Here is a 27,064-nt window from a genome sequence, read left to right on the forward strand (position 1 = left end):
GTTTTGGCTGCACAAAAAGCCATACATGGATAATGAGCTGGCTATTAATATGTACAGGGATGTGGGGTTGGGCTTGCTGACTGGAAGGTCGGCAGTTCGAATCCACGTGACAGGGTGAGCTCCCATTACTCTGCCTTAGATTCTGCCAAACCTAGCAGTTTGAAAGCATACCAGTGCAAGTAGATAAATAGGTACCGCTGCGGCAGGAAGGTAAATGGCGTTTCCGTGAGCTCTGGCTTCCGTCACGGTGTTCCGTTGTGCCAGAAGCAGTTTAGTTATGCTGGCCACATGATCCAGAAAGCTGTCTGTGGACAAACGCCGGCTCCCTCGGCCTGAAGCGAGATGAGTAATGCACCCCAGTCACCTTTGACTGGATTTAACCGTCCCGGGGTCGTTTACCTTTTTTTTTAACCAAGTATGCTATTATTGTAAATCTTTTTTTAAAAATCCCTTTAAGATTAAACATTAGCATCTTTATTTTTGTAAATGTGCTGAGTAATTTAAGTTGGAACTGTTCTTTGGAAATCAGTATTGAAACTGATGCTCTTACTGTCAAATGCAGTGTTGTTCACAAGTCCTCAGCTGTTGTGCATATGGGGACCGAAGGTTGAAGAACAATGTCCTAATTTGTCATAAATGCTTTTAAGATTTGTTTAAAGCAAATCTTAGCGGCTTTACATTTTGGAGGTTTAAATTATTCACATGGGCTTTCCACTGGGCTAATGTCACAGAATGGGAATTCACCTTCCTCTACTCTCCCCTGGAACTGTCCACGCATCCTCAAAATGTGTTGATTTGTACACCGTAAGAATGTAAGAGACTGATGGATCAGACCAGCAGCCCATTTAGTTCAGCATCCTGTTCTGATAGTGACCAACCACCAGGCACCTATGGAAATCTCTCAACTGCACGCCTAATTATTATTATTATTATTAATTATTTATACCCCATCCATCTGGCTGGGTTTCCCCAGCCACTCTGGGCGGCTTCCAACAAAATATTAAAATACAACTAACTCTTAGCAAGTACTTCAGCCTCGCTGGCATTTTAAGTATTCCCAAGTGCTTTTACTCTAGGAAACTCCATTATTTGTGAGGAAAGGCAAACGTAGCTTAAATTTTAGTGAAATAATCTGCTAAACCTCCGCAGTACAGGAGCGACTCTTGGTCATAACGCAAAGCAGGAGAATCCGGAGAATGCAGGTGCCTTCCTGTCTGCCTAGGAATTTGTTTTTTCACCCCACAGCTTGGCTTTCTTCAGCCTAATTTTGTCAGGGAAAGTATTTTCGTTGCTGCTGCTGTTAAGCAGCTGGGAACGAGAAACCCTTAAGAAATAAAGCAAATCATCAAGGGATCTTCCAGAAGATCTTTCTGCCTTCCCCTAGACCAGGCGGAATCTTGATCAAATCAAGCACCTCCAAGTCCCTCTTATCATTTAGACTGCAATCCTGTGCACCCTCATTTCGGTGCAATCCCCACCGCGCTTAAAGGGAGCTCGCGCTGCGCTTCTGAGTAACCACAACAAACCCTCCAGCTTCGTCCCTCAGACGCGCCCCGCCTTCTCCCGCCCTTGTCACGTGGCCTTATCCCTCAACTGCCTCCTCGCTACCCGCCTCTCGGGCCCGGGCTCCCATCAACGAACCAATCAGCACGCGGGAGACGGCCCGTTCTGTTACGTCAGAACTCACGCTCTGGAAGCCCTTAAAAAAAAAATCCCTAGCAGAACTGCCCTTGCTTCTGGGGTTTTAATTGGCCTTCGTCACCGGCAAAGCCCCGCCTCCGAATGCGTGTCCGGAGTGCCGATTGGCGATCAAGCGGGCTGCGCGACACTGCCCTGTCAGCGGGTCTTTAACAAGAGGACGGGGACCAATCACAGCCGCCCTTTCTTTCCGGGCTGGCAGTTTGAAACTGTCAGGCTTCTCTTGCTGGGGAGGTGAGGAGCGGAGGAGGCTGCTCAGGTGAGGGAGGCGGCTTTCGGGGGAAGGGGCTGCGGGGACCTCGAGCCGGAGGCAGGCTGGAGAAGCACCGGGTCGCGGAGGCGCGTCGCTTTCCTCGCGTCCTGACGCGCAGTAAGCGCCATTCTAAAGTCCGCACCTGCCCGTTGCCCAGAGGGGCGAAAGCGTCTCTTCCCTTCTCTCCGTGCAATGCACCCTTCGCAACACTTCCTTCCAATTGCACGCTTCTGCCTGGCGCCTCCTAAGGCCTGCTGGCCCCTTCCCGACTCACAGTGCATGCACTTGTTTGTGCCTACTCAGAAGTAAGCCCCATTGAGTACAGTGGGACTTTACTCCCAGGTAGGTCTGTAAGAACTTTCCTGTACCAGTGTACCTAGCGACGCTCTCTTTTGGGTTGCCTAGAGCAGTGTTCCCCAACCTTGGGCCTCCAGCTGTTTTTGGACTACAACTCCCATCATCCCTCGCTAGCAAGACCAGTGGTCAAGGATGATGGGAACTGTAGTCCAAAAATAGCTGGAGGCCCAAGGTTGGGGAACACTGGCCTAGAGGAAAGCGGGAGTTAAAGGAGATGGTGAGCGTGAGAATTGAGCCCGTGTGGTGAGAGGGCTGGGCTGTACAGGAGAGCAGGCTTCATCCTCCCGACTCGATGGGTGGTCTTGGTCCAGGCATAGGCAAACTCGGCCCTCCAGATGTTTTGGGACTACAGTTTCCATCATCCCTGACCGCTGGTCCTGTTAGCTAGGGATCATGGGAGTTGTAGTCCGAACTCGTCTGGAGGGTCGAGTTTGCCTATGCCTGGTTCAGTCAGTCACTCTCTCAGCCTAACTTGCCTCACAGGCTTGTTAAGAGGATGAAATGAGGATGGGGAGAACCATGCAGGCTGCTTGGAGCTCTTTGGGGGGAATGGTGGGGTGTAAATGTAGTGAGAAATAAATAAGTAATCGAAAATAATGTTGCCGCTGACAGAAGACCAATACAACAAAAAGGAAAAAATCATATGGGTGTGATTGTCAGTCCAGTAGCCTTACTGCTACAAAATGCTTGCTAACATGCCTTTTACACTAGTGTTGTTAATGCGCACAATGTATGTTTTTTCACAGCACTTTAATTCACATTCCGTGAACTTGAGCAGACCCATGCTTGAAGGTACATGTGTGTGTTTTAAGTCTGTTGGGTTGCCTAAGCAACCTGGTTACCTACTTTTCCCTCATGGTAGCTCAGTCGTTTCTTACTCCCAATCTAAGCCATATGAGCTGATTTAGTGACTATAAAAAAGTTGCTGTCTCCCTCTCTTATGCCCTTATTTGAAATTTGGAGATGAGCTTCCTTGCAGCCTTCTTGTTAGTGTGTGTGATATGCTTTAAACACTCTTTTAAAGTGCTATAAATTGGCTACTTTGCACATTTTTAGGACAGCTGGATAAAATTGAAATATGGCCGCCTTAACCTCCTGTGTCTGCATCTGTTGTGCATTAGCCTTAAGCAACATTTTAGAGCTGATTAAGATAAAAGCTTGATTGAAATAGGAGCTGAAAGAGTATTTCTGCATGCTGTTGGTACCTTTACTTGAGTAATGCTTCCCCAAAAGCAGTGAAATACTCCATTTGTCTTAATCAAGACCTGCAGATTCTGCTTATGTGACCTTAGAAGACACTTTACAGTTATTCAAAACAGGTTCTTGCCACATAGACTGGATCTGTGTTATAACTTGAAAGCGTTTCTAGCAGGCTCCATATTTGGAGGGTGGAAGCTTAGTGTATGGTATAAAGAAGGTGATTATGCAGACCAAATTAGGTTATTCTGCAGTGCAAGCTAACTTGCTTCTAGTTAACCTGTGAATATGTGTTAGAATGTTTTATGATGGTCTTAACTTGTACATTGCATTGCAAAAAAGAAAAGAAAAAGAATGGTATAGAGACAAGGTATCAGGCCATGTTTTAGATTTTTACCTCTTTTTGTTTTACTCAGTGTTCTAATCAGTATTATTAGTTTTTGATTTCTGGTTCTTATTTATATTTTATTGAATAATCCCACTTTTCTTTTGAACAAAACTCCAAGTCATTACCAGATGAATAATTAAAAACAATATCAAAGCCTATTAACAGTAAATCAATAATAACAAAACAGCAATATCACTCCCCAAAAGCAGGGAAAGCAACAAAATTTAAGTGTTGGTCCCTTATGATTTTATTCAATACGGTATTCTAGTTAGTGTAAACAGGGGGGTGCAGATTCTTCTGAGAAAGCCAGCCTTATTACACTTTTTTGGAAGAGAGTGGCAAGTAAGGAAGTACTCTGCTTCCTAGCCTAAATGAACCACAAATATTGAACTAGAACTGGTTATGGAAAAGTTTGTGACCCCGTAAGATTACCTGCCTCAAATTTGGAGCCCATTAATGATTTAGAAGAACGTTTGGCCAATACGTATGAAGAAATGGGATTTGGATAAAAAAATTAAGTTCACCCTCTGGATTTTTTTTTAATAGGTATACCTTAGTGTGGGATGTCATCATCTGAAGAGAACAGCACAAGTCCAGTTTTGCCAAAAGACTCTGATCGAGGGAGTTCTGTTTCTTCAGAACTTCAGGTGGGCTAGAAATAGGTTTTGGAAATTGTGCAGTGTTTTTAAAAAGTGCATGTCTTAAGAACTGTTAACTTTCATTTAGATCCTATTCACCTGTAAATCTAGCAGAATGAAACAGTACAAAATGTCTGTGGAGAAGAATAAGTGTAATACAATGTACATCTCCGTAAATAAATGCAGCATCTCAACCTTTTATAACTGCCACAAGTAGATGCTCAAATTTCTAGTCTTCTGTGTATTTTTATCTAAGGGTGGGCACAACTCTGCCACACTAGGCTGAGGTAAGGCTGGAAGGTGGACCAGCAGCCGTGGCTCTGAGTGATTCTTCACATGTTTGTTCAAAGCATGCTGTTAGGAACCAGTACTGTTTGCACATTTGGACTTCAGATCAGTGGGTCTAATCCTCCTGATGGCTATGCACAGGCCCAAGCTAGCATAATTTGAATGCTGGCTGCTCCCTGACTGTAGCTCTCCTGAGGAAACCAGATCCTTAGCCCATCAAGAAGGCGCACTTTCTCAGTCATGAATGGGCGTTTGGGTGTCAGCCCTTCAGAGAGGGAGAGCCACCTTGTTGACTCTGAGTGTGAGTACTTGGGTGAAAAGGTTGTCTGTTTCAGGATGATTGCTGAAGTGGCTTCTGAGTGGCTATATTGTAGAAGCTGTGTCGTAAGTAATATTAAATTTCTGTCCCACCCTTCTTCCCAAAAGAACCCAGGGTGGCAAACATCAAAATGACTGAACAATACAATTTAAAAATAAATACATAAGAAACATTTAAAAATATTTAGAACATCTAAAACATTTAAAAGCGATTGTATCTCACAGTTCCTAATTTCAAGGTTGCCCTGGCCAGTATCTTGTAGCCACCAAATGTTGGTAATAAACAGGAATGTTCTAAAATTTCTTCTGAAAGTCAATGATGAGGGAGGTGGGTGCACCTCACCAGGGAGCACATTCCACAGTTGAGGAACCACCACTGAGAATGCCCTGTTACAGGCCAATTCCAACCAGGCAGCAGCCAGAGGCAGCACCACCAACAAGGTTTCCCCTGCTGATCATAGGCCCTGAGGTAGTTGAAGTAGTTAATAGTGTTGCCTTCTCTCAGTAGCTTTGCTATCAAGGACTAAGCTCAGCAGCAACAATTTAGAAGACTTGTGAGACACTTCTTCCCATCTGCTTCCCAGCTGCCACCACCAAAGAGACAGAAGCCCTGTGAACCCAACCCTCCCCCTAGGTATTATTATTACAATTATTACTCCTACTATTAGATATTATTGTCAACATCCACTGTTGGGTGCAAAACCAGCAGTGATGTCCACTGCATGGGTATTTTCCATGAAGCCACTGCAGGTGGTGGGTTCTTCCCTTGGTGGTTGAATGAAGGTGAGGCTCTGTATTCTGATCCATGTCATCAGATCCCAGAGCCCTCACTTTTGGGATAGCTAAGAAAGGACTTAGGTTGGCCCAAGTAAGAGAGGAGGTTGAGATGCTGGCCCCACAAGTGCACTGCATACTTCTTACGTCATAGGAATTTCTTGGCAACTATATTCTGTCCTTTTTAAATGTGCTGCTTTTCTGGTGCTTGCTCCCTAGTAAGTGTGCTTATGGTCACAGTATTATTATTTTTATTAGGTGGGATATGTGTTTTAATTAGTTCAAGACTAAGCTTTTACTTTCGAAATACTCTTATGAGTTGGTAATTATGAACCTATTTGTTTTGAGATTGGTTTTTCATCAGTTACATTTTGATGAATTGTTTAATGGGCTGTTACCATATAATGCCTTAAAATACTGCCTAATTTTGAATTTGTTTATGTGTTTGGTGGTGCTGTGTTGTTATATATATATATATATATATATGCTTTTGTCAGTTTTGTTGTAGTCTTGAGCATTATATGTGTTAATACAATATACAAATAAAACAGACACTAGGTGTTAGTGATTTGAGTAACTCAGTTTAAATATTGGGAATGGTGTTTGAAAAACCAACAAGCTATCACAGTGGGGGGTGAGGGGAATAGGAGGGCTGAGCGGTGGCAAGACCTCAGAAGCCATGTCTTTCTCCATTGTGGTGTAGTGGTTAAGAGCGGTAGTCTCGTAATCTGGGGAACCGGGTTTGAGTCTCTGCTCCTCCACATGCAGCTGCTGGGTGACCTTGGGCCAGTCACACTTCTTTGAAGTCTCTCAGCCCCACTCACCTCACAGAGTGTTTGTTGTGGGGGAGGAAGGGAAAGGAGATTGTTAGCCGCTTTGAGACTCCTTAAAGGGAGTGAAAGGCGGGATATCAAATCCAAACTCTTCTTCTTCTTCTTCTTCATTCAGCAACTAAGAGATTTGGCAAGCAGGGAAACCTTGAGATCAGTAGCCTGCTTTGTATGGGAAAAGGAGTGAGCAAGGATGGAAATAGAAAGAGAGCAAGTTAAACTTCCCGCATTTTGAACTTTTGATTTACCATCAAATTTTGCAATTATTTGTGTTACGTTACGGCCCCCTAAGTGGTAAACAAAATACTAATGCATAGAAAGATACAATAAAAGTACAATGAATACATTAAGACAATTTCCCAAACAATATGATAGCAAAAGCAGAATGCGTGATAATAGCCTTCCTGCACAGTAAACCGGCACAAACTGTCGCACTCAACCCAGTCACTGCCTTTGACATCAGTCTTGTGGTCCTTTTATGACAGGATGAATACGAAGAGCTGCTTCGTTATGCTGTAGTTACCCCAAAGTTTGAACCAAGTGTATTGCGGCAGTCGGATCGCATAGAGGGTCGCCAGAAGTCTGCAGGTAACTTGTGATAGAAAATGGATATTTATCAGGAGATAAGGGGAGATTTTTTTTTTTTTTTATGAAAGGAAGTTATCTCCAACTCTCTGAAATGCCAGTGCAGGAAAGGGTGTTACTACTGATTAGAATGAAGGCTCTTCCATGCCTTATATTTTGAAATGGATTACCTTGACTGGTGTGTGAGCATATTGCAAAGGTTGGCAATGACATTTTATTTATCTCTCTTTCATGCTCAAATGCTCTGCTACCAAGTAAACCACATAACCCAGATGAGGATGACTTTGTGTTGTCCCACATGAAATATACTCGTACTTTGCCTGATCTTCAACGAAGCATTCTAAAATTGTTCAGAGTTTCCCATTGGTATGATATCTAATTCATGGTAACTTGTTAACTCATAATATGATTTACTTCAAGGAGATTTCATAGCACATATTCATTTGTCAGTTTATATATGTGCTATATTTTTATACGTTTGCTAAGCAGAGTAGACTAGTTCTGGCCAAACTGAACATTTAATTCTTCCCATCTAGTCATTATGTTCCTATAATCTGGTGCCTTGTGGTATTTTTCTTTCTTGGAAGACAGGAGTGATTGACTTTTAATGATTTGTTTCAGACATTGTTTTTAGTTAACAATATATATATCTTGAGGCAATTTGGAAAGGTAACATTTGCATTAATATTGTTTCCTTTTGAAAATGTGAAATAGTTTTAATTCATGTTAATGCCTTTAATCATTCAAGGCATTCAGAAAGTATGACATCCCTATAGTTCCAATTTTTACAGGCATTTATTCAAAATTACAAAAGTTTGTTTATTTACTTTGCAAGAAAAACAAACTAGGACAGTTTTGTGCTAGATTTGTGGCAAGATTGTATAGAATCTTAAGAGATGCAGCAGTTCTTACTAGGACTTGGTTTTGCTCATATATACAGTGGCTTCAGGACCTCTTATGATTCTTTGGTCTTCAAATGGATGCAGTTCTGCTTCACTATCAGCTTGACTAGTGATATGAAGATCGGGGGGGGGGGACTGGAAAAATAGGGGGTGGACCTGCCCCCTCTTTTTCTGGGTTTCTTTCCAATTTTTCTCTTTCTTGTTTTCTGGACCTTCACATCTTTAAGCTTGACACAGCAGTACAATAACACCCACACTCTCTTTCTCTTGCTTGTACTCCTGAGACATATTTTAGACATAGCCAGGTTTGCCTAAAAAGACACGCTGGGTGTTTTTGTCTAGGAAATACAAATCAAGCCTGAAAAACAGAAGTATAGATAATGGGCCTTCACTACGTTTTAAATGCTTACATCGCTAAGACCTTTCTTTTCTTTTTAAAACACCTTCATCAATTTAAGAAATGACTATCCCCATCCTTTGTCAGCAGGGTGGGCCACAACAAATACATACATTCTTGAATGTTACATTGAAACTGGGGTTCTACCTGCTTGATATCAAGGTTCCAGGCTTGTGTGCTCCTTATCTGTTTCGCCCCCTGTAGGTAGAAGGCTCCTTTTACCAGTCTTTACATGCAACAGACATAATTTATTGTTATACCTTGTTAAACCTTCACTTTTTGCTTTTCTGTGATCCAGTTTGAACATCATGGCAAACTATAGATAATGGTTTTCCATGATGGTATAGAAGACTCCCGCTTTTCTCTTTTCCCTCTAGCCCAGTAGTCTTTAACATTTTTCAGACCCCAGGACCCACTTTTAACCCAAATATTCATTTGGGGACCCATTTCTTAATCTTTTACCACATATCTGCATGGTGTTAGTGCTCCTGTCGCTATCCACCTTTGATTAGGCCGTGACCCACAACTAGATTCCCAGCCTATCAGATGAAGACCTGTGCTCTAACCAACGGGAGCTGCAAAGCACGATCCCTGGCTTCATGTTATGTTCTAACTAGGAATCATGATTTGTTTTTACTTCAAACATTGTTTTTTTAAAAACAATAATAATATATACCCCGCTTTTCACCGCATCTGGGTCTAAAAGTGGCAAGGTTTATTCTTGGCTCATGACTTGGGGCAAAATAAATCATAATCCCTAGTAATGTGGAGCCAGACATCTTAGCTTGTTGCTCCTGCTGGCTAGAGGAAAGGAATGAAGTAAGAGCCTTCTATAAAATCATGGAAAGCCTATTAACTATGGCTTACCATAATGTACAAACATTTCCTTTGTCTTTCAGCTAATAGTTATCGTACCACATTAAGAGTTTTGCTGTTACATTTCTGAACCTTCTACTTTTTTCTTCCAACATCTGTTTCTTCTCTCCCATATTTCTTTCCTGATCATTTAGCCTTTTTGTTTCTTTCCTTGTGTTCACATTTCTACTTGTGATGTTGAGTGTTTGGCCACCCACTGGATCATACCAGAAGCCTTGTCTTTGTCTCTAACTTGGAGCTGAGGAAGGTTCCTGAAGTTCCACAGTTTCATTTCATAGACAACAAAAGAAAAGGTTTAGATAACGATGCCATCTTGAGTTTTTACTGCAGGGTCTGCACGTGCAAACATATTTTACTAGCCTCGTATGCCGAGTGAGGGACAAGCACTTGAGGGTAAATTGGTCCTTTTGTCACTGAGCAAGCATGAGTCAGAAGACCATGCACAAAATAGATCTTTAAACAACAAATTATGTACAGCAGCAAAACTGCTAGAATTCAAATTATTGCAAGACTCTAGAATTCTACAGTAGTTCTAAGAGCAGTTGTAAGATGGTCTGCTACTGGATATGTACTCATATCCTTAATGGGGAGGGAACGTTTTTGCAAACTAATATCAGATTAGCTTCAGTTGTAGTAATCCCAACCTGTATGACGAAACACCGTTAGGAATTTCTCCTCCTCCTCAAACCCTCTGGAGATCACAGTGGCTTTCCTACTGCTGAGCTGACATTGGAGCCTAACAGCATCTTGCGTGAGCCCAGTTCATTCTTCTCTAGTAAGTGTGCCCAGTAGGTGATGAAATTTCTAGTTTTTGGCAGCAAGACAGTTACCAAGCAGGCAGCCTTCACACTAGATCATGTTCATTGAAGAAGGAACTGACAAGAGTTTATAACAGCCATCTAGTTCACAGATGTAGTTTAATTTTGTGGCTGAAGTACATTCTTGAATGTGTATGCAAAATGGCCCCTTCTAAAATATGTACAACAAAACCCTGGGTGAAGTCACTGAGGGAGTGAACAACTTCAGCTTGCACGGCAGAATTTCCCAATACCCACTGCACCCCCCAAAATCTGATCGGGGTTCCCCAACACATTGGGTAACCAGTGTGGTGTAGTGGTTAAGGGCGGTAGACTCGTAATCTGGGGAACTGGGTTCGCGTCTCCGCTCCTCCACATGCAGCTGCTGGGTGACCTTGGGCCAGTCACACTTCTCTGAAGTCTCTCAGCCCCACTCACCTCACAGAGTGTTTGTTGTGGGGGAGGAAGGGAAAGGAGAATGTTAGCCGCTTTGAGACTCCTTTGGGTAGTGATAAAGCGGGATATCAAATCCAAACTCTTCTTCTTCTCTTCTTGCAAGTTCTTCCACTCATACAATGACTTGGTTAGATTCAACCACCTGAAAGTCACTTCTGCAGTCGCCTCCTGTTTCAAGGGCCCTTGTGTCTGAGTGTTTAACAAAGGCATGAGTATCAAGCATAAAGCCAGTCTTGAAAAGGATGGTCATATTCCCTTATCATGGGATGTCTGTAGGTGGAGTGCTTTTGTGAACTCCCACAAATGCATGCATAGAAAAAGGGCATGAATTCCCAGGGATTTGGGCATGTTGGGGAGGAAATGAAAGAGAAACTTGTAGTTCTTGAAGCAAACTTGGCTATGTAGGTATGGATACTGCAACCTGGACTGGCATATTTCCAACTTTATGGAGCCTGGTCATCCAAAGCAGCAAGTATGTAGAACTATGTTCTGGGAAGTATTGACCTCTTATTTTTTATCTGCCTGGTTTTACCCCGTACACATTTGCTTTTCATTAGAATTATGAACTTTGCATTTGGGATTGCCATCGTCTCATAAGCTGTAGAGTTTTAGTACTGTGAGCATCCAGAAGAGTTGATGCTTTTGCAAAAATTTTGAACTGAAAAACCTGTTTTGTGGATTAAATCTAGTATGCTTTGGTGGGAGAACTCCAATTACTAATAACAAGCCTTCCTTTGAAATGATAGATCTAAGGATAACAATTATCTTCAAAGAAGCTTCCTGTCCTATAAAGAAGAAATATCAGAATAAAACAGGCTGCAGTGTTAAATCTAGCATTTGAACGGTTTTAACACTAAAATTTAATTTCCTGTCCTGTGTTATCTGCTTAGTTAATTAAATCTGAAAACTTGTAAGACTGGTGCAATAAATTACTGAGCAGCAGTGACTCATCTCCAGGCGGTTAAGTGCTGCTTTCTCAAGGTGCTGGTCCTTCAGTATTGAACTGTTGCACTTCAGTGGATCTGTGCTAAAGCTGACTTTATCTCTTGTCTATGAAAATATATTGCCAAACTTTCTACTGTGTTGTTAGCAGCCCCTTGTGATTTTCTAATGCTTGGCATTTTATTTTTCACCCAGTAAATCTAGCATTTAGTGAAATTTCCCTTTCAGCAGGAAGTAACAGACTTTGGAACACACACAAATAAATTGTTTGTTCCTCTTCCTCAACTAAAAGGCTTTGGAGAGCTCTAGCGCATAGTTAGTTACCCCAAGACTGCAATCCTGCTACTGCTTGCTTCCATTCTAACAGCACTAGGAGAGCATATTGGGACCATTTTGTTAGTGTTGCAATCCTAGTTTCAGTTTCCAACATAAGAATATTTTCATTAGTGGTATTCCGAAATGCCCTATACCAGCCTATGCAAATCTGGTCAATCCTCATATTTGAAACAGGAATAAGTCCAGTAATGGATGAACGCAGACATGAAACTGCAGCAGTGAGACGGAGGAAACATGGGAGACCTTCTGATTTTGCTACATCTACTCGGACAACAAGGATAGAAGGTATAACTTAACTGGGGTGAGAAATAAAATTTTGACTCATGCATCTACTGCTTAAAAACTCTCATTAAGGTTCAGTTTACAGATAGGGGTTTCATGCTTTTCTTTTTCAAATAAATTATGCTGAAATAGTGTCTGGCCCAAGCTAACGTGATGGGTGCCTAGGGGTTTGAACTGACTGTTAACACACAATTTTACCTGCAAGTTTGCTCAGTGTCCCACCTATGGTCTGTTGAGTGTATGTATTTCTAGAATAGCTACTATGTAGAGAAGCATGAGGGGTGAACTTTACATGGAATGGGGCATTGCCTCTTCCACCACCACCCCATGATAAATATCCCTTCTGCTTAATCTCAAAACTGCCCCCCCCCCCTTTTTAAAATAGTTTCTGTTACCATTGGGGGAAGGTGTAAGAAATGCTTTGCTGTGGAAACCATCTTTGTTAAAGGGGTTCTTTATATCATGGTTCAACTATGTACAGTATATAATTTCTGTTTAAGGACATAGCAGGAAGCCATTAACTATGGTTTAGCAAATGGCGACTTCTTGCAGTGGGGTTAAGGTATCAGTCTCTTAAGGTCAAATAGCTTGCTTACAGTTACCAGCAAAAACTTCCCAAGCAACAACTGTGCTAGTTTGTTGCTGCAACAGAAGGTGCTAAGGCATCTAATGAAGTCAACTCTAGTCCACGAAAGTTTTCCAATTAAGATGCCACAGTACTTTTTGCTTTGTAAACCTTTTGTTTGATTTGCACCAAGTAAGTTCGGTGATAGGATGTGGAAAATCTAAATGCCCTTTTCATATTTCTTTTCTTTTTTTTCAGTTTCAACAGCAATAAAGGAGCCGGCTCATACGAATGTGGGGGGTCTTTGCCCAGTCCGTTCAGAAGACAGCTCTTCAGAAGGGTCCTCATCTAGTCAAAGAGATATTCAAGAGTCAAATGTGACTGATTTAAGCCTTTCGGATGAAAGAGTGACCCAAATAGAGAGCATACTTGATCTCTGGAGTGGAAGTCTTAAGGTATTTAACTTTGCATTAATTATAAAATCATCTTGCAGATAGCTTTGTCTTTTGCAACATTTTGAATATTTAGTGACAAAATGTGCGTGGGAAATGCATGTTGAGTGCTTTGGCCAAGTAAATCAAAGTTTTGTTTTCAAAAGGCTCTAAGTCAAATCCTGTACTGTTCGCAGGGCCTTGACCTCCCTAAGCAGTACTAGGCCACATGGCTCAGGTGGCAGATTGGGAGGGTTGCGGCTCATGCTCCTCCCCATATGCCACTACCATGGCTACTCCTCCCCACCAGCCACCACTGCTGCCTGCCCACCCAAGCCCCTCTTCATGGCATTGATCTTGCCAGTCCTGCTACCACTAGCACATTGGCAATGCAAGGTAAGCTGGAAGCAAGAAGAGATGGTGCGGTCTGCCCACCTCAGCTTGTGCAACTTCTTGCGCCAGCCCTCGGAACAAAATCCCCAGTTCTAGAAATGTCTCCTTCTATCACTGCTTCTGCGGGGTTTTATAAGATTAAAGAACCAACCTTGACTGAGTGGCATTTGAACACATCTTTTGTGTGTAAAAAAAGATCTTTTGCTCTCAAAAGTTAGTCATGTCAAAAAGGTTGTTCAAAAAGGAAAGCAACTGAGAATCTGTGCATAATAAACCCCAACGAAAGATATACTGCACTGTTTTTTTAAAATAGCAAAACAGCTTCAGAAGCAGCAAATTTAGACTATAAGAGTAGGTGGGGGCAGGACTTTTCCCCTACCCATTGTTTCGCTGTTCTAAGACACCCAGCCCCAGCTGTTCTTCCCCAGTGGAGCTTCACATGCAAATAGACAAGAGGGCTCCGCTACTCTAAATTCTTTTTCTTCTAATATTGCTTTTCTGCTACCGCTTCTTTTTTTGTAGTGCTATAGTCTCAGTGGCTGGGCATCATGTCTAGTTAGAGGAAGGTTAGTCAATATGATATTCTCCTGATGTTGTGGACTACAGTTCCCATCATCCACTTGATCACTGGCCAACCAGCTGGGGCTGATGGGAGTGGTATTCCCAAACGGCACACATTGACGTCCGCTGAGATAGAGCCTAAGGCTGCAAGTCCCTCTGAACAGAAAACAGCCTGGACTGCAGATTAGAAACCAAATTCCCTCCACTTGGAACTCTGAACAACAGCTGTCAAAATATAATTACACTCCTGCCTTCTTAAGATTGGATTACCTGAGTGAAACGCATATGGAAAAATTGGCATTTGAATGAGCCATTTGCATTGGACTCGCATATCAAAGCAAGAAAAAAAAGAAAACCATCTGCCTTGTGATACTGGGCTCTTGTGGTCCAATGTTCTAATTTAACTGCTCTTCAGAGAAGGCCCTGCATAGGTTCTATGGGTTCATGAATTTAGATGTTCAAAGCTGACACCTAAATGTGAGCGAGTCATTTGAATGGTTGTTCCATACTGCTTTTATATTGCTGTGCATCACTCTGATATTTTGTGGAAAGGCAGTATATAGATACTTTCGTAAACAATAAATAAATGTCATGTACCAAAGAGCCTGAATGTGTGCTGTGACATGTGAAAAAGATGTGCTGTTCTCTTTCTGCTCGTACATACTTCTTAATGCAGCATTAATTATCGGTTAACTTTTCTGTGGAATGTGGAACTACTTTCTATAATAGCAGTGTTACACTTCATTGTATGTGTTTGGTGGGCTAGGGTTAGTTCAATTTCTTCACTAAACTTCCCCCTTTGAATCTTCAGACCAATGTTCTGACTGAACTGAGGAAATGGAAGCTTCATTTCATTGAACATCACACGCTAGAATTGAGACAAGAAAGAGAAAAGCATGCAGCCCATGTGAGACAATTGACCAATCAGATGGAGAACCTGAAGGAACTGCTGCATACATATGAGATTTCAATAGGGAGAAAAGATGAGGTAACATTTTTTGCTAATTTATTGTAATAATTCATACAGTGTTGCAAATTAGCTGCTGGGCTAAGTTCAAGGTGCTGGTTTCGGTGCATAAAGCCCTATACAGCTTGGAACTAGGAACCTGAAAGATCGCATTGCCCCTTATATACCCAGTCAATCACTCTGTAGCTGAGGGTCTCCTGTGGATACCATCCTATTATCTTTATTCATTCCTTCATATCCTGCCTTTTCCCCAGAACTAGGACTCAAGACAGCTCACAAACACTAAAACAAATACCTTGGAAGCTCCTGCAGCAAATCGGAAGCCGCAGAAGCCTCATCAGACGTTCGGCTTCAAAAAAATAGTTCACAAACTGGAATAGTCACTTCCAGGTTTGCAACGTTCGGGAGCCAAAACGTTCGGGAACTAAGCTGTTTGACTTCCAAGGTACAACTGTACAGATAAAAAACACATAGCTAAAAACATATAAAAGGTTATCATTACTGTAAAAAGAAACTATGTGAAAAACCCCTATTAAAATGCAGATAGAAAACATGCATTCTCACACTGGAGCAGCAACAGTACAGCACACTATCAAGAGCCCTTTCCTTAAGAGCAATCAGTTCCCCAAAACCTGCTGGAATAAAACAGTCTTCACCAGCCAGCAGAAGGACAACAAGGAGGGGTCTAGCCTCTGTAGGAAGGGAATTCAAGGCCTGGGAGCAGCCACTGAGAAGGCCCTCTCCCACGTTCCCACCAAACATGCCTGTGGGCAGATTCATGTGAGAGAATATGGTCCTTCAGATTGCCTGGACCTGAGCCATATAGGGCTTTATAGGTGATAAGCAGCACTTTGAATTGTGCCTCAAAACAGACTGGTAGCCATTGGAGCTGTTGCAACAAGGGAGTGGTGTGCTTCTATCAGCTCTGTTCCGCCCAATGCAGGAATCGGCCCTTTAGTGTTGTGGCACCTCCCCTTCAATATTATACAGGCACAGTCTCAGCCCCTACTGAAGACCTTCTTCTTTCAACCAGCCTTTTGAGCTGAGATCTTTCTTGGTCTGCCTCTATATTGGAATTGATTTTAAGATGTTTTATCAATTGTTTGACACCCTGGCCTCCTTTGGGAAGAAGAGTAGGGTAGAAATTTAATTAATTAATAAGGAAAGGTTTACCTGCAAGCTGAATCCCTTTTTCCTCCTTGGCTGCTGAGATGATTCCTAACACCAAACTATTATGTCTTGATCAGTTAATGTATCTGTGGGTTGCCAGCCGTTTTCTTACTACTTGCTTATGCCACCATTGAATGGTGATTGGCGTTGGGTGAGATGCCTGCTATGAAATGGAACTGCAGGTAGTGCTTTAATGGCACTGTCTGTCAGATTTTTTTGGGCCAATTTAAGTAAATTACTATGTAGCAGCTGATAAATGTCCTCTATGCATTTTTCCCATTTTCTTCACTTTGCTTTGTTTAGATAATTGCCAATTTGACACATGCAATTGAGAAACAAAAGGACAGAATAGAGCTAATGAAGAAATTCTCAAAGTGGCGCCTTCAGCATTTCATGGGCAAACAAGATGCCAGACATGAGGTAAACATGAATGTTGATAGTTGAATTTCTAAGGATTAGAACTCCTGCAGGGCCTGTCGATGAAGAATGTATTGATTCTTTTAAACAAACAAACAAAATCCTTCCTTTAAAGTAAGATGAATAAAAAAACTGAACAAATCTGCAGTTTTCAGTCTGTCTTCTTGGAAACTGGTGCCCTCTTTTCCTTGAAGCAACTAACTGAGCTATCAACAGGTGGGGCAATGCAAAGGTAACATCTTGCACTGAAAAGATTATGCTTGGATCTTGTTCCCATGAGACAATATGCATGGAAAAATTAAAATGTATTTCATTAACCCTTTTTGCTACTCAGTAGCAACTAAGTATCTTTGTGTGAATTCTAACATGAATTTAACACCAGCACATCCACTAGCCCAGCACTTGTTACGCAACGCTGTGGGTTAGATATGGCAATATATATCCCAAAAACCTCTATCTTGCTTTTACTGCACTAGAAGAATGCTGGAGTGATTTAATCACAGCTTAGCCAGAGCAGATGAAAACCTGTTTTGTGCCCTGTTGACATAAGCAGCTGACTAATGAATAGGAATTTCAGACCTGACACTGATTTTCACTCCTTCTGTAGATGTACACAAATAGACTGGCTGATCGGTTATATGAAATGGGTTTATTGAAGAAAGCTTGGGCAACCTGGCGCTCTCGCATCCATGTAAAATGGAAAGAGACTGTGGAAAGGGCCTGTCAATCAAGTGCTGAATCTGTACGTGTTTCGCTATCCAATACCTATGAAAGTCAACTTCAAGAGGTAAGGAAATTTCTAAAGGACTATTTTCCTGATGAACCAATCTAAAAAGGCATCATTTCTCCGGTGGAGCAGGAAGCAGTGTTTGCCCATACGGTGGAAGTATTTTAACAATGAGGGTTTACTACCGTATTTTGCGCCCCATAGGACGCTCCGGCCCATAGGACGCACCTAGTTTTTTTGGGGGGAAATAAAGGGGGAAAAAATTATTTCCCCCCCAGGTGCGGGGCTGGAAGAACCAGGTCGGGGAACAGTGGGAAGGCACGCTCTGCCTCCCCGCTGTCCCCCGAGCTTGTGGGGCTGGAGATGGGGAGAAGTGCGCTGATCCTGGGACTGCAGGCAGCTCTGCACCGCCATCCGGAGCGGGGCGGGACTTAGCGCCCCGCTCGGGATGGCGGCGCAGATCTGCCTGCAGTCCCGGCATGGCAGGCAGCTCTGCGTGGCCATCTGGAGCGGGGCGGGCTTCGCTCCCGGTGGCGGCGCAGAGCTGCGCTGATCCCGGGACGGCAGGCAGCTCTGCGCAACCCTCGGAGCAGGTCTCCGGAGGGTTGCGCAGAGCTTCCTGAAGCCTGGAGAGCGAGAGGGGTCGGTGCGCACCGACCCCTCTCGCTCTCCAGGCTTCAGCGAAAGCCTGCATTCGCCCCATAAGACGCACCCAGATTTCCCCTTCATTTTTGGAGGGGAAAAAGTGCGTCCTATAGGGCGAAAAATACGGTATTTATTTTTAAGCCTTTGTTATAGTAAGCAGTATTGAGGCCATAATAAAGTCAAACAGAAATTGGTCCTAGCTTTGGATTTTGTTACGGCTTCTGGTGCTTTATTTTGTTCAAAAGCAGATCTGATGAGACTGAAGAATTTAGCTTCAAGTGAGTTGTAGTAATTAAGTGTGCTGAGATTTCATGACATCCAAGTAGTAAAGGAAAAGTTGAGTGATCAGCCTGAAAATCAGAGAGGCTGTAAGGAATGTAAGAGAGACTTTGCTACTACAGAAGCATATATTCAGGGAGTTGAAGCATGCAGGAACTCATGCAGATTACTACACTTTGGTGAGGTTAGATCTTACCAGAAAATGTTTGTGAACAGCAAGGAGGGTTGTAGACAAAAGAAAATACAAACCATAGGTTGGATCAGTGCACAGAACAACATGCAGCTGGGAGAACAACTGAAAGAGAGAATGGGGATTAAATCTTCAAAGGTAAAACTTTGTTTAGAATCGGTTATATAATCATAATCTTGAGATTCCTGCATTGCAGGGGGTTGGACTAGGTGATCCTTGGGGTCCCTTCCAATTACAGTGGTACCTCAGGTTACATACGCTTCAGGTTACAGACTCCACTAACCCAGAAATAGTGCTTCAGGTTAAGAACTTTGCTTCAGGATAAGAACAGAAATCGGGCTCCGGTAGCAGCAGGAGGCCCCATTAGCTAAAGTGGTGCTTCAGGTTAAGAACAGTTTCAGGTTAAGAACAGACCTCCGGAACGAATTAAATACTTAACCTGAAGTACCACTGTATACAGTTCTGTGATTCAGATGGTACCTTCCTGCTTTTCAGGCATGCTTGTTGGGACATCCAACGAGTAGAGATAATGCTTTAAAATCCCAATACGTATGGGCCTGAGCTGTGGTTATTATGAGCCCATATAGTGGACCTATATGGTCCAGATATATATGTCCAGACCTATATGGGCTTATATGTAACATTGAATGTCTCTGCATACATTCGTCTTTACAGATATTCTACTTAAATGTTGCACCCATGTGTATTAGAGCTGGGAAGGATCTTGCTCCTCTGTGTACACACGGGAACACAATCGGGAGGCGTGTTGCCCAATATCACAGCATGAAATTAGTTTTTTGATATAGAAAGTTGTTTCACCAGTCCTTTGGTATATGATACACAGAATGGATACCAGGTTGCTTCTGAATCATTACTCTTCTGCCATAAGGTGCAAGTGAAATTGTAATTTACTTTCCACACTATTGGGAGCATCACACTTTTTATATGTATGCATTCTGTAGTACACACTCGTGGCTGTGATTTAGCTGTTATGGATGTCAAAGGGAATGTCCAATTCACCTTGAAGATAAGCACACATTCACTTTGTGGTCAAATGCTCAAAATAAACAGCTAAATGCTATGTTGAAATGTTGTTAGTCATTCCAGGCAGTGTCCCAATTTCACAGCTTTTAACACCAGCCTTGAAATGACAATTCAGAGCAAGGTAGTCTGCCCCTACGTTGATTGCCTATAGCCATCCCTCCCACCCCTGTCTCCATGCCACTTCTGTGCTATCAAGTTGCCTCTTCCAGCTATTTAAAGCTGCACCTGGCAATGTGAGTTGCACTCCAGTCCTCACTGCAGTTTCCGAGCATTAGCCTATTTTAAGTCTCTAATGGTGGTGGCGATATGGTTCTCCCATCTCCTTTTTGTCACAAAGGGGCCAGTACCCTGCAGTATGTGTACCTAATCTCAGTATCTCTCAAGACTTTCTGTAAGAGAAATGGCCCCCAAATACACTTGTTAGACATCTTTTGTTTCCTTGCTAGTTAAATATTGCACTGGAGAAGTCGAAATCTGAGCTCATGGAAATGCAGAACAAAAGACATGATTATGAAGATGCTATGAAGAAGGCCTTCATGCGTGGAGTCTGTGCATTGAATCTGGAAGCAATGACCATATTTCAGGGCAAAGAGTTCAAGTTTGACCATGGTGAGTATAACAAGGAAAGCAAATACTACCAGCTAGCATCAGCATGCCTATGGATAACTTGTGCATTTGTTCTGATTTCAATTTCTCAGGAAAATTAAGTTGACTATCCAGTCATACTGGAGGATAAATGGTTGAATCAAAACTGCAACACTGCATCAGTTCAGATATTTACTATTGGAGGGCAGTGAAGGGAATGGGAAAACCCATGCAGAGAGAAGCTCCATGTTTATATTTGATTATAAATGTGTAAACAGTTTAGTCCTTAAAGAATCAGTTCTCTAACAAAATGATCCTGTCTTAATAGCCCATAATTTCTGTTTTCCGCTTTCCTTTCCACTATATGACCACTTCATTCTTGCCTCCTTGAAATGCATTTGCAAAAAGCAGTTACCGGTACTCTGTTGCTTCCCTCTCGCCCACCCCTGGTTATTCCAAAGGAATTACTGCTTGTAAAAGACTTCGCTGTACTTCTAGAAGAAACAAATGTTAAGATGCAGTATTTGCACGTTTAAATCATCTTAACCTGGTGGTGTGGATATAAAAAAGTATTGCCAGGGGACATGATGATATCTAGGGCCTTCAAAAAGCCTGCAGCCACCGAATCAAGCCCCCTCCCTTTCTGTTATCCCACCTGCCATTGGCAAGGAAAATGAAGATCTGAGGGAGGTAGGGCCTGAGACACACCTTTGAAAGAGTGACCAGTGACTGGGTGCATTGAAGGGTCTGGAGCACGTATGGAAAATCTCTTTTTCAGTCAAGGGCCACGTTCCCACACAGGAGACCTTTTGAAGAGGGGTGGGTCACATGGCAGTGGTAGACAGAGGCAAAAGCAGATGGATCAATAACTGTCACTCTTAACTTATTTCCATCAGGCTACATGGAAATAGCTATGGAAAAGTCAGAGGTTTCTACCCACACACGTCTCCCGCTGTCTATCAAGGCAGCCAAGAGGCATCATCACTGTTCAAAGACACATTCTAGCCAGGCAAAACCTCTCAAGGAGGCCTTGCAGCAGGACCAGTGGGGAGTGTGTCCTGGAGAAGGAACTACTGAGAGTCCCGAGGGCCTGGTGCAGAAGCTTAGAGGGCCAGATTTGGCCCCCAGGTCTAAAAACTTTTTTGCCACCCACTTTCCCCAAAAGAATTATGAACAGACTAATCACAAGCCTAGTGTTGGTTCCTAATGTTAATCCTCAGATTCTCAAAATGTGTCAGCTTCTCCTTTCCTTGGTTTAACGGAGCATATACACAACCCCTGATTACAATGTTAATGTAAAAGAAACAAGGCTCATCCGTTCCTGTGTCATCTGACAGCTTCTTGTCCAATTTGAGACGGTTGCTGATGACCCAAATGGGTTGGGTAACGTCTCTCTCTTCACGTGACGGATATACATTCCTCCTCCTGCTACTTCTTGTTGCTAGATTTCCTTAAATAAAGGAGGTTGCCGTTTTCCTTTTCTACTCAAGGACCACCATCAGAATACAGTCGTATCTTGGCTCCCCGAATGATAAAAACCGGAAGTGAGTGTTCCGGTTTTCGAACCTTTTTTTGGAAGCCAAGCATCCAGCGCGGCTTCCGCTGTTGTTTCCGGCTTGCCTATACAACTGGAAACCAATTGGAAGCCGCACCTTGGTTTCCTTTTTTTTTTTTTAAAGGATTTTTATTGAAATTTACAATCACCAAATGTTCCAAACTTCCAAATGTTTTGGAAGTCGAACAAACTTCCAGACCAAATTCCGTTCAGCTTCTGAGGTATGGCTGTAGTACAAATGGCTAAATAATTGAAATACCGTAATTATTTTAAAATCTGATGTACCTAGCTTGCCACAGGGTGTCACTCTAGTCCTAGAAAAAGCTTTATGGCAAGAGTAACCGGAAACATTGCGTATGTCTGCGGACACTTTCCAAGGTCCTCACCAGTGCTGTTTCATTTTTATGTGTCCCTTTGTCTCATGACTGCTTTATATATTAGCATTGGCCATAGAGTGACTTCGTTTCTTGCCACATCTGTTTTCCCTCTGTTGATATTGGCAAGTGTATACAGCAAGCAGGAAAGCCCAACAGCTCACACTGCTTGCAAATGAACTTACTTGTGGGAAGGCATGCAAGTTTGACACTTCATTTGTGAAGCTTGAAGAGGACAATGCTTTCTCATATTCCAGATATTATGAGGAATGGGGGTGGAACTTAATTTCCCTGGGTAGTATGGTTTTGAACTGAACTTCTAAATAGAAGGCACAACATAACACAAGGCGTCACTGTTTGTGGAAATATTTCTCAGGAAGAATAGCTGGTTGCACTTCCTTGAACGAGAGCAACTGTATTTAATCTTCCATAATATCTTAGTTCCATTTCCAGTAATTAAAGGCACAGTTGGGAACAAATGATGGCCTTTTGATCCTGCTGGGTTCTGGAATACGTTAGTCTGTAAAGTATATTTCCAATAGGTATGACGGCTCTTGCATTAATGTGTGTGTCACTGTGCAAAACTCTTTTACTTCCTTAAATTTAAATAAAAGTTTCTGTCCCTCCCTTCTAGTGCCCATGCACCACTTAGAGTTGCTTACAACAATTTAATATTTTTGTATTGTGATTTTAAATTGCAAAGAATAAAACAAGGAGAATACACAAAATATGTAATATAAAAAATCCAGTTAAAAGCAGCTGTGACAGAGATCACAGGGAAAAGAAAAGAAAGAAACCTAGCTTAACAGGCAAAAGGTTCCTTGCTTGCCCCTTTTGTTGGGAATTCTCTCAATAATTCTTGCATACCACTGCCTCTCTCTTTGTTGAAACCCTCATCACAAAACCCTCCTCATTTTTGAAGCATCAACCATGTGAGATCATCATAGAACTATGGAGTTGGAAGGGACCCTATCTAGTCCAACCCCCTGCAATGCATGAATTCTGCCCACTTCTGTCCCTGGGTGGGCTCGAACCACCAGCCTTCCGGTTAACCAGACACCCAAACCCATTGTGCCACAGAGCCCTTGCTCTTAATTCTTCACACACACACCCCTGAAACTAAGCCTAACTATGTATAACTGCATATTTATCTAGATTCAGGCAGGTAGCCGTGTTGGTCTGACATAGACGAAATAAAATAAAAATAAAAATTGTTCAGTAGCACCTTTTTAGACCAACTAAGTGCATGCACGTGAAAGCTTATACCAGAACAAACTTAGTTGGTCTGTAATGTGCTACTGGACAATATATTTTTTAAAAAATAAAAATTTGACTACATATTTATCTAAAAATATATATTCCACCTTTTGGCCAAATCTGTTCTGAAGGCAGTTTTACAGTCCTTGAAAACAATTAACTACTGTAATAAAGAAATACAAAATGTACTTCAGAATATAAAAGCAGTTCTACAAAGGGGAATGAGCAAACAATATACTTGGTAGCAAAGGGGAAAGGTAGGGGAAATTAAAATGTCAGTTTGATATGCCAAAAAAAGTTACAGCTTGGTTGGTGAGGGAGTTCTATAATCGGGGTGCCACAATTGAAAAGGCACTGCCCTGTGATTTTTGCCAACCTGATGGGGGATGGTACCAAGGAAGGCTTGCACATTTTCTTTCCCTTTTTTTACTTCTGTACTTTCCCCTTTGTTCAGCTGGTTTGCAACTATCACGGGGACCACTTAGAAAAGCATTTACCAATTGTGACGGCTTACAGCTTTTAGCAATAACGATTTCATTCACTCAACTATCACGGGAGAAAGGATCTGGGTTTTTTAATGTATTGAAGTTGCTCAGTAAATTGCCATATTTATATAGATAACAAATGACCAGCCTCTGTCTTGGAAGATCCTTCATCATACAGTTTTGTTGACAACGGGTGCTAAACTGGAGTAAATATGCTGATCTCTTTTTGCTGTGCCTCTAAATTGAATAGCACATATTAAGCAGTGTATTTAGTTTTTGAAATCTTCATACAGCTATATGGCTTGTTGAATTCAGTACAAAATGCAAAAATAAATAAATCACAATTTGTGATTTAACTCTTTCTATGCAATTCAGTTCTGAATGTTTGCATGCAATTTGTTTATAGTGGTTGAGCTATCGGATAGAACAGAACCTGGTGCTGGCGCTGGTAGTTCTGGTGGTCCTACAGCAAAGCTTCCTGCATCTCACTTTGATCGGCATTTACCCCCATCCTCCTCCTTGCCGCCGCCACCACCACCACCACCTCCTCCTCCTCCTTCCACTCCTCGTCCTCTAACTGCGGCTCCAGGCTCTGCTCCTGTAGAGGATCTGGTAAGTGAGGAAATGCAATCTATAACTTTGCACAGGAGCAAACTCCTACTTTCCGTAATTCTAGATGTGTTAAAAATTTGGTGGACAAGATTGGGAAAAGATCAGGAAAAAAATCAGTTAGGATGGGTTATGTTAAGGTTATGCTGGTGATATAGGGCTAGTCTCCTACAAAACAGATTAATACATTATGGAGATAATTTGGGCTGGGAAATTGGAGATACAGAACTTTTAATTGGACGTTTGCAACTTTCTCTCATTGCTTTGCAGTTTTCTTCTCACCACGGCCATGCAGTTACCTCCCAAACCAGATTAGACTCAGCTGCTATGGTATTGGCCTCTGGTGCTGCTCCAGGGTCAGGCGTTGTGTCCATTCCAAAACTGGTAAACAAACCATATTATTAACAACACAATGTACACTTTGAATGTATGCTTTATATTTGTATGCTTTATTTTTGACTTTCTTAAGTAATATTTTATTCTGGATTGTATTATTTGATGTTTTAAAGTAGGTTGTTAACTGCTTTGAGATTTTTTTCTTAAAAATACAAAGCGGTATAGAAATGAAATGAATTATTATTAGTAGTAGTAGCATTTATTATCACTAGATATGCCTACTTGGAAATAAGTTCCATTGAGTTCAGTGGAACTAGGGGATGAAATTCAGGAATATGAAAATACCCAGTGTGGTGTAGTGGTTAAGAGCGGTAGTCACGTAATCTGGGAAACCGGGTTCGCGTCTCCGCTCCTCCACATGCAGCTGCTGGGTGACCTTGGGCCAGTCACACTTCTCTGAGGTCTCTCAGCCCCACTCACCTCACAGAGTGTTTGTTGTGGGGGAGGAAGGGAAAGGAGAATGTTAGCCGCTTTGAGACTCCTGAAGGGGAGTGAAAGGCGGGATATCAAATCCAAACTCTTCTTCTTCTTCTACCCAGTGGCGGGCAAGAGAGGTGTGCCCTATTACTAGGGCAATGCCCAGCCCTCTTTTTAGTCCTGTGTAGTGTCTGCCACACAGCAAAACAGTATGTGTCCTGTTGAGGCAGCATGGATGCCTTTGAAATAAAGTTGGCCCCAGGCTCATGTAAACTGACAGTGAAACATTGAAGTCATCAGGTAATCAACTCTGGTTGGCTTTGCCACACCATGGCATCATGCTTCCTACACGAGATCAGATATTCTGGGGACCAAGCTGCAGGGTAATAGTGTTTTTTGATGCACATAGCTGGTAAATAGTATCTGATTGTAAAAAGCACTGTGCACGATTCCCTGTGTAATTAGGATTTGTGTGTTGTCTGTCATAGTCCTCGGGTCGAGTTGTAACTTCAGCACAACAGAAGGCTGGAAGGACAATCACTGCTAGAATCTTTGGCCGGCCTGATTTTGCACTAAAGAATCGGATTTGTAGTAACCTAGACGTGTTGGGTGTTTCTCCTCCCATGAATTCTGTTGTTGTGGAAAAACATCATCCGGTCACTAAAGTAAGTCATGTGAAGTTTAAGTAATGTGTGCCTTTTTCCTTTTTTTCTTCTGTGATTTAAGTTTGTATTTCCTGTGTTGGTTTGAAAGATCAAGTACAAAACGTAGCTAGAGTGATCCAGTACACAAGCATAGATTATTTTAAGTTTTGTATGGGAAGCAATAGTATCCCTCTGTTTGTAGACACCTGAGTTCTCTATTGAATTGGAAGCAGAAGGGGCCACTTTCAAATAATAATGGTTTGTTACATAATTCGGGGAATACCCCAGGTACTTGGAAGTATGATTCTGTATATTAAAAGTAAAGGTGTGGATAAAAAAAAAAACTGGTAATGCTCACAATGAACAATTGTTTTTTCAATGCTCTTCAAGTAGAGGGCATTTCTGATCTCAATATTATTGAGTTCTAACCCTTCTGTCCAGAGAGTGGCATGATCCACCCATTTCAATCTAATGCCTTCCCTGCCCCCTACACCATATGCTGGTTTTGAAAACTATTCCTCTTATATTTGTCGTAATTCGAAGTAGCTGTTTCCTGTCTACTAAAAGCTAGAGGCAGGACTAGAATCTGATTGTTAACTGCTAGAGGTGACCATATGCTTGTTTGGCGTCTGGTCTGATTAGTGCACCAGCAGTATTATGAGCAATTGTCTTGGGACACTGCAGTCCCTCCATACCTGTCCTGAAATCTTGTTGAACTCATACAGACTCCCATCACACCAGCTGTGTTTTTACTATATTTTAATCCTTCACCATGGACAGCAATCAGTCAGTCATGTTCTTGCATGATCAAGAGGTGATCCATAATGGTTCTGGTGAACATCTTAAGCCTTGTTTCCACAAACCAAGAAGGTGGGAAGCCTCTTCCAAACTGCAGGTGGGGGCTTGCATGTTGGAATGCTCCACAAAACTAGCGTTTATAATGCTAGTATGTCAAGAATGCTAGGACTATTCTCTTTATATCTTGTTTTCTATGCCCAGCGAATTCTTGTTTTATAGGAGAATGAGCAGTTACCTGAGC

General features: G+C 42.2%; 1 protein-coding gene and 1 long non-coding RNA gene across 7 annotated transcripts in view; one reads left to right on the top strand and one right to left on the bottom strand.

The window, feature by feature from the left end:
* Nucleotides 1-1,839: 1,839 nt before the first annotated feature.
* Nucleotides 1,840-27,064, top strand: part of POC5 (POC5 centriolar protein) — a 36,412-nt gene continuing 11,187 nt past the window's right edge. For 2 of the 6 annotated variants that reach the window (XM_082191929.1, XM_082191930.1), the window contains exons 1-12: nt 1,972-2,293; nt 4,440-4,540; nt 7,227-7,329; nt 12,207-12,317; nt 13,138-13,334; nt 15,076-15,252; nt 16,705-16,821; nt 17,426-17,605; nt 20,150-20,312; nt 24,366-24,571; nt 24,839-24,952; nt 25,870-26,046. In XM_082191929.1, the coding sequence (XP_082048055.1) occupies nt 4,457-4,540; nt 7,227-7,329; nt 12,207-12,317; nt 13,138-13,334; nt 15,076-15,252; nt 16,705-16,821; nt 17,426-17,605; nt 20,150-20,312; nt 24,366-24,571; nt 24,839-24,952; nt 25,870-26,046 (1,629 nt within the window). In that variant the 5' untranslated portion in view covers nt 1,972-2,293; nt 4,440-4,456. The other 4 variants (XM_082191927.1, XM_082191928.1, XM_082191926.1 and 1 more) reach the window with 4 other exon arrangements.
* On the bottom strand, nt 8,103-9,926 carry LOC309514755. Its single transcript, XR_014212174.1, has 2 exons — nt 9,541-9,926; nt 8,103-8,586 (listed from the first exon to the last, which is right to left on the bottom strand). It is a non-coding gene; the product is annotated as an uncharacterized lncRNA (long non-coding RNA).

The sequence above is a fragment of the Podarcis vaucheri genome (assembly GCF_965113315.1).
Source record: "Podarcis vaucheri genome assembly, chromosome: 11".
In the NCBI taxonomy this organism is placed as follows: domain Eukaryota; kingdom Metazoa; phylum Chordata; class Lepidosauria; order Squamata; family Lacertidae; genus Podarcis; species Podarcis vaucheri.